The sequence below is a fragment of the Calypte anna genome, chromosome 2 (assembly GCF_003957555.1).
Source record: "Calypte anna isolate BGI_N300 chromosome 2, bCalAnn1_v1.p, whole genome shotgun sequence".
In the NCBI taxonomy this organism is placed as follows: Eukaryota; Metazoa; Chordata; class Aves; order Apodiformes; family Trochilidae; genus Calypte; species Calypte anna.
Window position 1 is genome coordinate 15,405,017 of NC_044245.1, and position 12,169 is coordinate 15,417,185.

The 12,169-nt window shown below is 36.7% G+C and overlaps 1 protein-coding gene across 1 annotated transcript in view; it reads right to left on the reverse strand.

The window, feature by feature from the left end:
• Positions 1–3,889: 3,889 nt before the first annotated feature.
• Positions 3,890–12,169, reverse strand: part of ZEB1 (zinc finger E-box binding homeobox 1) — a 116,005-nt gene continuing 107,725 nt past the window's right edge. The window contains exons 7-9 of the mRNA XM_030444558.1: positions 10,170–11,977; positions 8,331–8,511; positions 3,890–6,370 (exon numbers count right to left, since the gene is read on the reverse strand). Coding sequence (XP_030300418.1) covers positions 5,823–6,370; positions 8,331–8,511; positions 10,170–11,977 — 2,537 coding nt within the window. The 3' untranslated portion in view covers positions 3,890–5,822. The remainder of the gene's footprint in view (positions 6,371–8,330; positions 8,512–10,169; positions 11,978–12,169) is intronic.

Consider the following 12,169-nt stretch of genomic DNA (forward strand, 5'->3'; position numbering starts at 1 on the left):
ACAGATTATGCAAAGATGAGTGAAACCAAAGGACAGTCCCCAGGTTAAAATCTAAAAGCAGGTCTCTGAGAACTTGAGATTCACCAGAAAACCAAAGGAAAGGCAAAAACAGATTTCGCAATATATTTATTTTAAAATTACTTCCAATTGTCCTCATAATTTTTAATATCTTTTTTTTGGGGTCTGCTAATGTAGAGGTATGGCCTTGGAGAACTTTACCTAATTCTAGGTTAATACTACATGACTTTCACATTCAGCATGCTGCTAGGACATACTCTGCCAAACTCATGCCACTCTGCTCCTGACATCAGCACATTTCATGTGTAATCCCAAATATCAGTTTATTTTCTAATTATGGTTTAAAAGAAGTGCAATTTTTTTTTTTTTGTGAAGTAATGAAATGAAATATATTGTTTCCCCGAGAGACAACATACATAAAGTGTGTATGATAGGCACACAATTAGGAAGACTGTGTGACAGATTAGTGACCAGAGGTCACAAAAGACCAGAGTGGTAAAACACAAGTTGTAAATATTTGATCATTTTTAACAGTTAATTTGATCATCATAAGCCTTTTGTATTTTTTTTTTGTGACAGTCTGTGTAAATATCATTACAACAACTGGCCAACAATATGAAAAATAAAAGACAAAATACGGACTCAAAAGTAATTTTAGTAATTAATTTCCACTATGAAATTTAGAGATTATTCTAGTGACAAATAGACCAGCTAATCCGCCAAGGAAAGTGGAAAAAAAACCCCTCAAAATAAGTGTGTAAGTACCAGAATGTAAGCAATTATGTGCAGACCCGTACACCACTAGTAAATAAATTAAAAAAACCCCAGCCCTCCAAGAGGTGCTCAGGAGAGCAGATACCAAGATCTTTCCTCTTACCTCCTCTTCTGCTCAAAACCCATCCTCTAACTTCACTGCAGTCTCCATGAGCAAACGGGAGTGTTTCATCCTCGAACCATCACCTTCACTTCTAATGATCCTCTGTACACTTGAGGGTATTTTCATTTCTTGGCTGCAGACTTATACATAGGTTTAGAGTGTGTACACCTGACCTTTCATTGTCTTGATGGTACAAGCTCCACTGTAAAAAACTGTTTTATTTTTCATGCATCATACTTTCTCGTAAGCAGCTTTGCTTTCAAATTTCCACTCAGGTGTGTGGCCACCACCATCCCAGGCACCCTTTGCAAGCACAAACATCAGTAAAGGGCTCCTTGTACAGACACTGGCTGTGGGTTTCCTGTGCCTTAGAATAATTTAATTCAATGATGTGACCACAATGTTTGTTGCCATCTTAACCGATTCTCAGTCTGTGAAGAACAGTGCCTTTTAGGCAACTATATTGTGTACTGGGTTGATATTCCATGGTGCATCTCTTTTCTACTAAAATTTAAGGTTACTGTTGAATCACACTGGCTCTCTGAGATCAGCCAAACTAACTGATTCCTAATCCTGACTTCTTATTTAGTATCCAATAATTTATCTGATTATTTTTAATTCAATATAATTAAAAAAAAACCCAAACCACTTCCCTAGCTCATATACACAGCATTGCTGAGCATTCCTGTGTTACCAATTACACACAAGGATAGGGTTGGCTGGTCCAGAAAACCTGAAAGAAGACAGAAATGTGGCTACAAAGAATTTGAGAATGCCACCAGAATCACTCCTGGGATGCCACCTGAATACTACAGAAAGAGGAGAAAGAAGTTACTTCTCTTCAACATCTTCTGGTTTTTTCTGTAGCCTTAAATCCCTTTCTGCTCCCATTTTCTCAGGATTTCAGAAGGCCATTCCACATCCTACAGCATGAAACAGTATTTACTTCTGCTAACATTCTTCCTTCAGTTGTTTTGCAGTTTTTTCCTGTTCCCAGATTACTTGACAAAAGAATACATATCACTGTCACAGTTTTGAAACTCAAATTGATTTTGTAACACAGCAGTAAGTATATTCTGGAGTCACACAATGGGTCAGTAGTAGAGCCAAAACCAGAACTCAGGGCTCAGGTCAGCGCTCTGCCCCATGCTGCATTCAAAGGGCACTTTTCTTTTTGCCAGTCAGGACTGGTGACTGTCTCCTGATTACGAGCATGAGGAAGAAGCCCCCACAGAAAATAGCCTGGGAACACAGGGCAACTGATGTAATTCTCATCTTCACATCAAAGAAGAGGTCACAGGACAGTGGCTTTTTAATAAAACTACACTCTATTTTTACTGCTCTTTTACAACTTTTATCTATCCTTAAGGGCTAGAATGTAAGGGCTTTACAGCTTTGCTATCACTTTTTTTCATGTGTGAAACTTACTCTCCTTGAAACCGCTTTCTCATTAGGTTAGAGAGAAGGTCCACGTGGCTGCAGGACTTTCTGGTACGTTGGTGGATGGACAACTTCACAGCTGCCTGGGCTTCTCTAGACCACACTCCTATGGGCACCGCAGGCATCTCACTGATGGGGATGGGAATAAACCCTGCGTCTCCTAAGCACCTCTGTGTTCCAGCTGAGTTTACTCTGTTAAATGAAGATGCATCACAGTTTTTGTGCTTTTCAAATGGATAATAAATGATGTTATAAGGTCACAAAGATCAGAGGCATTGCCCAGCTTAACAGATGCAAAATTCAATACACCAATCAATTTTGAAGATAAAAATGTTAATAAGGGTTTCTAGGTAATGAATATAAATTTTGTTCCCCCAGACTGATGACATTTTCTAAATATAAATTGCTTGGTCTTTGCTCTCTATACAAGCTGAGTTTTCTCTGGCTTCATTTAAGGTTTTGGAAATTGTAGTTACTGGCCTTTCACATGAAGCTGTCACTTGTGTTACTAACCTTGGATTTAATCAAATTCTTTGTTCCGTTACTAAAGACAGCAACATTTTCCCATTTCAACTAATGTCTCACTGGGTTTATTACTACAGACAAGAAAGATGTTCCTGGAATTTGAAAAATGTGAACTATCTTAAAATACTTTCAAAAAGGTACATTTCATTACCTGGAACAAGGCAGAGCCAGTTTCACCTGTGAGAAATCCTGAACTACCTGATCAGTTCTGCAATGATAGCAATTACAAGGCAACGTTATTGATTCAATAAAGATGGTTATTTTTTTCACAACAGCTCTCTCATGTTTACCTCAATGATACTGCTTGAAAGTGCAATATTTGATATACTGTACAGCAAAATACAGACAAAGCAAAACAATATATGGGATAAATATTTTGTCCTAATGTTGAGATAATAAGATTAAGAATTATTAGAAAACTTAGATATGTGAATATAAAATAACCTACATGATAGTCATGTAAAAAAACCCCAGAATTAAGAAATGAAATTCCCCTTTAAGGATGGTTAAACAACAGAGCTTTGCTTAAAGAACAGTCTCTAAAATTTGCTTACATTGAAAAATATTGTAAATGTGCATATCTAACACAACTTCCAAGCTTTCATACTTACAGTACTGAAATTTAACATATATGTAGTGCTGGCTTAGTATCTTTGGAAAGTTCAGCAGCAATATATACACCAACCTTTTCACTAGCTTATTGCTAAATCAAGAAAACAGCTACAGACTTACTTCCTTTAAAAGCAGTCTTATTGAAAGAGAGCATTAAACTGTGTATTAGAAGAGAAAAAAAAATCACAAAACCACATGGGTAATTTTGAAAAGTCATTCTAGTAACATTGTTAAATCAATAAACTAATGTAGCAAGCCCTTTGCCTGCACATAGTCAATCCTTCCTTTCACTTATGTGCTACTTACACACAATTGAAACTGAGTATTGACGCTGAAGTAGGAGCTGTGTCTGAATAACATCTCATAGACAAAATTTAAAACCATTTTTTAAATTACCAGAATAATGACAGTAAGTCAGACTTGTTGACGCATTTTATTGTGAGATGGGGAGTCTGGTAAAAAACTAGAAAATGACCATGATGTAACAAGGAACTTAAAAATGAAGTTTCAGGTTTGTAACATACATACATGAATAAAGGAACAAATTGGCACAAAAATGTTAAACATTGTTCCCAACACTGTTTATAAGATTATTCTAATTTGGCTTACTAAGGAAATGAGAGTTTCATGGTTAGACTAATCTCTTAATAAAACTGCAGAGCATCATGCTATTAGTCACACAGTGAATTTCAAAATTTAAGAGCTTTATATTAAAAACTGGGTAAAGGTAAAATGAATTGATTGCAATTGTAAAATTAATACATTCCCATTTTAATTCTTCTGTTCTACAGTCCAAGGCAAGTATAAATGTTAACATAACACTGTTAAATCAAATCTCAATGCAAGAGAACCGATTGCATCTCTACTTTAAATCTTATCAACTTTCCAAATTTTCATACTAAAATATATTATTGTATTAATACAAACTACAGTATTATACACTACACTGTGTAATAAATAAAGAAATATAAAAATAAGACACATAAATATAAAAGTTTTCTAAAACTAAAAAGGTACATATGTCAGTAAGAAGGGTATTAATACTGCCAGGTTTGAAGACATACAGTACAAAATGTTGCACAGATCTATAAACTAAAAGAAATAAAATAATACTGATAGGTAAAAATCAGCTAACATTGTTAATAAATGGGGTCCATAATAACTAACATTTGAAAATACTTATGAGCCAGATAACATGTCATGTATGTGTCTGAAATTAAAGTAAACCAATAAAGTAATAAAGCAGATTAGAAAATTTCCCTTGTAATTATTGTAGAGAAATTCTGCAAGTCAGGTATTAACCCAAAATACCACCAAATAATTAAATAATGAAATATACCAGTGTTCTTAATTCTCTGATGGCTGAGTGTTCTTTTTCCCCACAACTAGTTTAGAAGTTTGATACAAATCAACAAATGCTAGTTATTGTAGGCCACACATGGGATAAAGGCTGCTTAGAGCCTTTATAATACTGATAAATGGCACTTACAGCACACAGGTCTTGCATAAGGCCAGAGGAGATACAAAGCTTCATATCATATCCTTCATATTGTTACTACATACTCAAAACACAATTACAAACACTGATTTTGACGACTCTGCTGTCCTTACCAGTATTAACACTGTTAGTCCCTGCAATCAGAACCCAACGACAATCTTTTCAACTACATTTTTTATCACATGAGTAAGAAACTTCATTTCTTCTATCATCTGCTTTCTTAAGGCTAACAATACACTTTAAATGATAATATGCTCTACTACAACATCTAATGTCATAAACTGCTACCTTCTAGGTTGAATTTACAAAGGTAGCCAAGCACTGTTTGCAACTGCATTACAGGTTTCTGCAAAAGGGAATTTTTGTAGTGCAGAATCTCACATTTTAAAACATAAGAAAATACTGAAGTGGATTTAGGAAATGTTTTACCATAAAAAAAAATATTCATATAAATCTCTCCCAATTGTACAGCTTAAAAATTAATCAACTTAAGAATGAAAATTAATACTGATAAAACAAACAATGCCAGATGTTTGTCTAATATATCAGGTTTTCTACAACCCGATAAATCTTTGCTTTCAGAGTCACTGTATTTTTCTAATCTGCTTCATGTTATAAACTTGTTCCTAACTTTGAAAACTGTGTGAAAAATTACTAAGTTTGAGGTTCAGGCACACCTGGATTTCTTTTTTTTTTTTTTTTTTTTTTTTTTTTTATATTTTTTTTTTTACACAGTAGTGAACAGGAATCACAGTATGCAGGCTACTGCGTTTCCATGAAAAGCATGTATAATATAGAATCAACTTCATTACCAATTTTTTTTTTCCTTATAGAAAAACTATCCTTTAAGCTTTATTCATTTTTTTCTTCTGACACCTGCCCATTATTCTGTATAATTTCTGGTTCTGCACTGCTTGCTTGATTTACAGCCTCACCATTCTTGTTACCTTCAGTTTTCGCTTCTTCTTCTTCTTCTACTTCTTCTTCATCCTCTCCTTCATGTAGTTTTCTACATTCTTTTCCTTCCTGCAGTCCTTCTACCTCTTTTTCTTCCTCCTCCTCTTCCTCTTTCTCACTGTCTTCCTCTTCTTCCCTGGTTAGACTCTCTCTCTCATCTGAGTCGATCTGAGATGGAGATGCCCTGGCGCCAGCGTGCTCGTTCCCCAGTGCCTCCTGGCCTGTCTCCTCCTGCTCCGTGCTGTCTCTCTCCTCTGCCTCTCGTTTGCAATAGGAGTAGCGATGATTCATGTGCTGAGAGTAAGACCCCGAGTGTGAAAACCTCTTTCCACATTTGTCACATTGGTAGGGTTTTTCCCCAGAATGCAGTCGCATGTGTTCGATCAAATGGTGTTTGTGTTTAAATGCTTTCTTACAGATTCCACACTCATGAGGCCTTTTACCTACAAAATAAAAGCACAAACCTTTGGTCATTCTGTAGCTGAATTTTTGAAAAAGTATAATGTTTTCTTCATCAGAAAATGCTACTGGTGAGCCTATTAATAGTTTTATTAATAATAATAAATTAAGTCAATATTTTTATTTAACAAGACCTTCGACTCCTGTGCATTCTCAGCCTTGGCTGCTCACCTGAGCCCAAAGGAGAAGGGTGCAGTGGTACACTGGCATCATTGCAAGGGTCATTTCTAAGCTTTTTAGGAAAGCTGAACATAGAAGGACAGAGAGATTCTGAGGTGTAACTTTTAGCACAAAAAAGGTGCAAATGTAAGTAAATTTAAAAAGGAGACATTTTTATTGCAGTAAACATTATTTCTACTCAAAACCATTTTGACTTTTCTACATTGGTGACATTTTAAAATCAACTGAGCTTTTACGTTGCTGCTGTGGGTGTGTGTGTATGAAGTCCTTCCTCCATGAAAAAAAAAAATAGGTAACAGATACAAGGAAAATAATTCTAAATTCTAGGTTGGCACAGATAAGTGCCACAGGTACAGAACATGCTGACTACACATATATTAACAAGAAAAATCTGCTTTGTTTCACTTAGTTCTCTTTAAGCTCTGTTTTCCATCGCTCTACTTTGTTGCCTTCTTTTTAGGGTCTCATAAACACAGCGTGAGCCTGGTAATGTTCTTTTGATTTCAGCACTCAAGGTTGTTAGGCAAAACCGCTTTAACCCAGACATATAAGATACAGACAAAAAGAAAGCAGTTTTCTAGTCACATTATATAGGAGATCAACACCTCTGTGTCAGCTCATGCCAAAGGAGCAGCAAGGTGGGTGTTGGTCTCTTCTCCCAAGCAACAAATGAAAGGATGAGAGGAAACGGCCTCAAATTGAACCAGGGGAGGTGTAGAAAATTCTTCACAGAAAGGGTTGTCAAGCACTGGCACAGGCTGCCCAGGGCAGTGGTTGAGTCACCATCCCTGGATGTATTTAAAACATGTAGAGATGGTGCTTAGGGATATGATTTGGTGGCGGACTCGGCAGTGTCAGGTTTGTGGTTGGACTCAATGACCTGAAGGGTCTTTTCCATCCTGAAACCTTCATTTCTGATGATTCTATGAGTCTATGATGGTGTTGAACAAACAATGATGTCATGAAAAGGAGTTTTAACAGTCTCAGGACAGGGAATGTGTGGAAATAGGTAGTCTTAAAGAATACATCTTGAAAAGTGGTAAAGATAAGAGGGAATTTTTAAACTTTTAGATTCCATATGTGCTATAAAATTAAAATAATAATATGCAGAAATATAATAAAGACACCCAGCCACGAAAAAAATATTTTTTAAGATATCACAGAAAAAATAAGAGAGCAACAGTTATTAAAAAAAAGATTAAAGATACTAGAGGTAGAGCCAAAAGGAACAACTACAAGAAATTAAAAATAATAATCAAAGCCAAAAGGTTGTTCTTCTGGGCTTACATTACATGTTTAGTGCTCTTAATTTCAGGTAAGTACAAATGTGGCCTAATTTGAAAATCCTTCATGCTGAATAGATGCACTCATACCCTGTACACACACACACACACAATCCTTTTCCCTTAATTTTTATATATATATATATATATATATATATATATTTAAGATTTATAACCAGGCAACTTGAATTAGAATTAATACAACCTTGACTGAAGGTTGTTTCCATGAGTCAGATGGAAGAAACTTCCCTTTTTCTATTCATTCTCACAAATTTAAAGAAACATAGAATTGCAGTTCTATCAAAAAAATAAAGAAAACATAGGTCTCAAAAAAAAAAAAAAAAAACCAAACCAAAACTGGTAACAACCATTAAAGACTATTACACTTCCCTGCACTTCCTGAGAGCTGGATTTCAGTTGGGGTTATCACTTACACACTGCCTGTGAATAATGATCTGAAACTGCTTTTCCTAGTACGTACCTGTGTGTTCATACTTGTGTCTCAATAATGAGCTGCTCTTCTGGAATATTTTGTCACATAAATCACATGCATACATCCCATTTTCTGTTTTTCTCATCTTTTTCTTTGGGGGTGTTGAATCAGAATCATTTTGATCTTCTACATTCGATACTCCTTCTGAGCTAGTGTCTTGCCTTTCATCCTTAAGAAAAATTATTAAAAAGGTTGATTTCAATAAAAAGAATTGCACAGATGCAGCACATAATTTATAAAATGTAAGCTGAAGCTACGCTGTTATTCTCATTCAATGCCATAAGCATCCAAACAAGATTATTTAGACTTGAAAAGTCAAAAAGATCATGGACTGACTGCATCACTCTGCTTTGCAGTCCTTGACACCATATAGATGCAGCACTCTGGCCAGGTCTAAGCTACACTGACAGACCATGTCTTAGGGCCCATAAAATAAATCCAGTGTTGGGAAGGAAAAGCAGAATTACAGGCCTATAAAGCACCCCAGAATAAATAGGAAAAGCAAATTAAATAGCTAACTGCATTTTAAAAACAATGTTTTTCACCTGCATTTTGCTACCTTGGATTTTATGGAAGTTAAGACTGTACTTTTTGATGAAATTTTCACAAATAGGTATTTAAGTTATAATTCAAATTTGCTTATTTGCAAATTTCTCGTCTTCGTCATAAAACTACCACAAATACTATTTAACCCCCAAATTGGGGGGCTTTAGATTTTTCATTAATTAAAAGTTTAAAAAAATGTCAGAACTATTGCCTATTTCTAAGCATTTCAAGCTCTGAAGCTCACCTGTAAGAAGCACAGTATTTTCTTCTGATATCAGCAGTATCACTGCACACAGAATTAATTTTGTCCTATATTATAAAATTTGGGTATATAAATGTACACATCAACTACCTCTAATGTTGTATAAGCATTAAGATACAAGAAATCTTGTAACTCTTCAAGGCTCCTAAGTCTCTGGCAATACAGAAGCCTGCATAAAATGCTAAGCAGATGATTTCTAAGATTTAATTAGAAATGCTCAGTCTTTACATGAGCCACTTCTGTGCTCTGCTCTGCCCCTACCACAACATGCATGGGTGTTTCTCAGGAGGACTGACTCTGAGTAGATCACATCTGGATGCACCCAGCAAGGAACAGAGCAGGATACAGGAATGACAGATAAAGAAGACAAATACCTGCCCGACTTTCAATTGAGAACAAATCTGAATTTTGGCTTTGTTTAAAGCACTGTTATGGTGCAGGAAGAATTCAGGTACTCGGCAAGAAAGCAGAGTAACATGCAAGGAGTAGCCAGAAGTTCTAAATGGTTTCTTTTGAGTGGGGAAAGAGGAGACATGGAGCCAGCATGAAACACAAGCCATGGCCTTACTTTGCTTTTTGATCAGGAGAATTAGAATGTCTTTAAAATACTGAGCACAAATATCCTAGAAGACACTTCTGAACAACTGAATATGGTGAAGAACTCACTTGTCCATGCACAGAACTCTGTAATTTCTGTCAGTCTGGGCTCAAGATGCCTGAGCTAACTGGCTCTGCAGGAGGCTTAACAGTAACATCTATTACCCATTAAAAAAATCTCAATGAGGCTATAAAACAGGGGCTTTGAGCAACCTGGTGCAATGTGTTGGTATTACATGTTCTCTAAGGCCACTCCCAACCCAAACCAATCTATTATTCTTTGATCAACAATCAAGCCAAATAAATGGATAGTTTGTATTTACATTCCTATTTAATTTATCTGGACAGTTTTCTGTTACTTCACTATTGATACAAAATGACCACATCTTACACAACACAAAGGCTTACAGGGAATGAAGTACCTGATTTCCATTGGCTTGGGCCTGTTTTGGTGGTGTTTCCTGAACTGCAGGACTAACGGTAGAGTATGTATAAGCCACCTGTGGAATCAAAATGGTTTGCTTATTGGCAGCAAGAGCTCTCAAGCATGGAACACTGTTCTGGTCAGCAATGGCAACAATTGTAGGTAACTGGGCAGTGACTGTAGGTATAGCGATATTTATGGGATTGGCACTTGGTGGGATTACATTTACAATAGGATCAGAGTCTGTAACACTGTTGTCCTTTTGTGGTTCTTTTTTTGCACAAGTTAAGTTCAAAGGTTCTTCTTGGACAGAATAAACACTGTTCTGGTAAACACTAGTTATGGTAGATCTCTCCAATGGTTCTCCATGTTGCTTTGGTAGTGAAAGGTCAAGAGGTTCGATTTGTGGCTCTTCTTGTACACCCTCTCCTGTGTACGTATAACCCTGTGAATTTCTTGATGAGGAAAGGTTCAGTGGCGATGGGGATGGCGTGCTACTGCGTGAACCATTCTGAGCTGATCCCCCTGGTAAAGTCTGAGACTTTGTTGTACTGACAGGATTTTGTGAGCTATTTGTGCTGTTCTGGGGTTCACTTACAGCTGTAGTTGCTGCTTGATCATCATTATCTGTGGGACTGCCTACTTTAACTTGTTCAGGTGAAGATGGTCCAGAAGACTGCAGAGAAATTTGTCCAGCTTGCATTTTTTCAAACCACTTTTTTACCACATCCAGTGGTAGGTTTACTGAATCTGCTATTTTTGAAAGCTCTTCTGCGCTTGGTTGTGCATTTAATGCATAATAAGCTTTAAGAAGTGATAAAAGGTTCTTTAAGGGTGGCTGACCAGGAGATAAGTTGTTCTCCCCAGTTTCTGATGGGACAGGGGAGTTGGGCTTCTCAGCTTCTGTTCCACTGGGCTGAGGAGGCTGAGAAGGATTTTTTGTTTCATAGTGCTTTAATTCTTGAAGTGCATTAAGATCTCCTGGACAGTCATCACAAAGAAGACAAGTGCTATCATTGGTCTCTCCTTCAAAGTTCTTATCTTTCTCAGACTTCACTGTAAGATCTTCTGGTAATTTTTCATTTTTGCAGCTATTTGTAGGAACAGAGTTTTCTTTTTTTAGATTTTGTGGAACAACCTGAAGTTGACTTGGTTGCTCCAAGCTGTAGTTGATGATAATTTTGGTTGTCCCATCTTGGTCAACCAAAGGAAGACTGATAGCTGAAATGAGGGAATGGCCAGCTTGCTGTATAGATGCATTGCTGATTGTTTCTTGTTCTTTGGATGCAAGATTAGCGTGATTGTTTTCCAATACTTGCCTGATAACATTACCATCCACTGCCACTTTAAGTACATTTTGAATGTCACTTAAGTTGATGCTTATGGGAGACACCAGACCTACTGTTGGTAGAACAACAGCTTGCACCACACCCTGAGGAGAACTGGTTGCCTGCAATGGGCTACCACCACTAAAAACCCCATTCTGCAAAGGGGTTGAACAATTAATTCCTGAAGCAACCACTATGGGCTTGAATTCATAATCCACAGGTTCAGTTTTAATTTGGTTAACAGGAAGTTGCTCTTGCAAGGGTTTATTTTCTATCTTTTGTCGTATCTGTGGTCTTGCTGGGCTATCTGGTGATGCAGAAAGAGAAGGGGAGGAGCACTGAGACGTCTTGAGCCCTGACCGGGCTCGACCGTTCACGGGCATCAAACCAATACACTTCTTACTGCTTATGTGTGAACTGTATGAACCAGAATGGGAAAAACGTTTCTTGCAGTTTGGGCACTCATATGGCTTCTCTCCTAAAGAAAAAAAAAAAAAAAAAAAAAAAAAAAAAAAGGCATATGCAACACCTTACTAGGTTACAGTGTAACTTCACCAGGCAATAGTAACTAGAAAAGAATACACCATAATGACATCTCAGTGAGTCCTAAGGAGAAAAAATAATCCTATACAGTGAGCTGAACAGTAAGAGTCTGACCCTACTTTGTGAT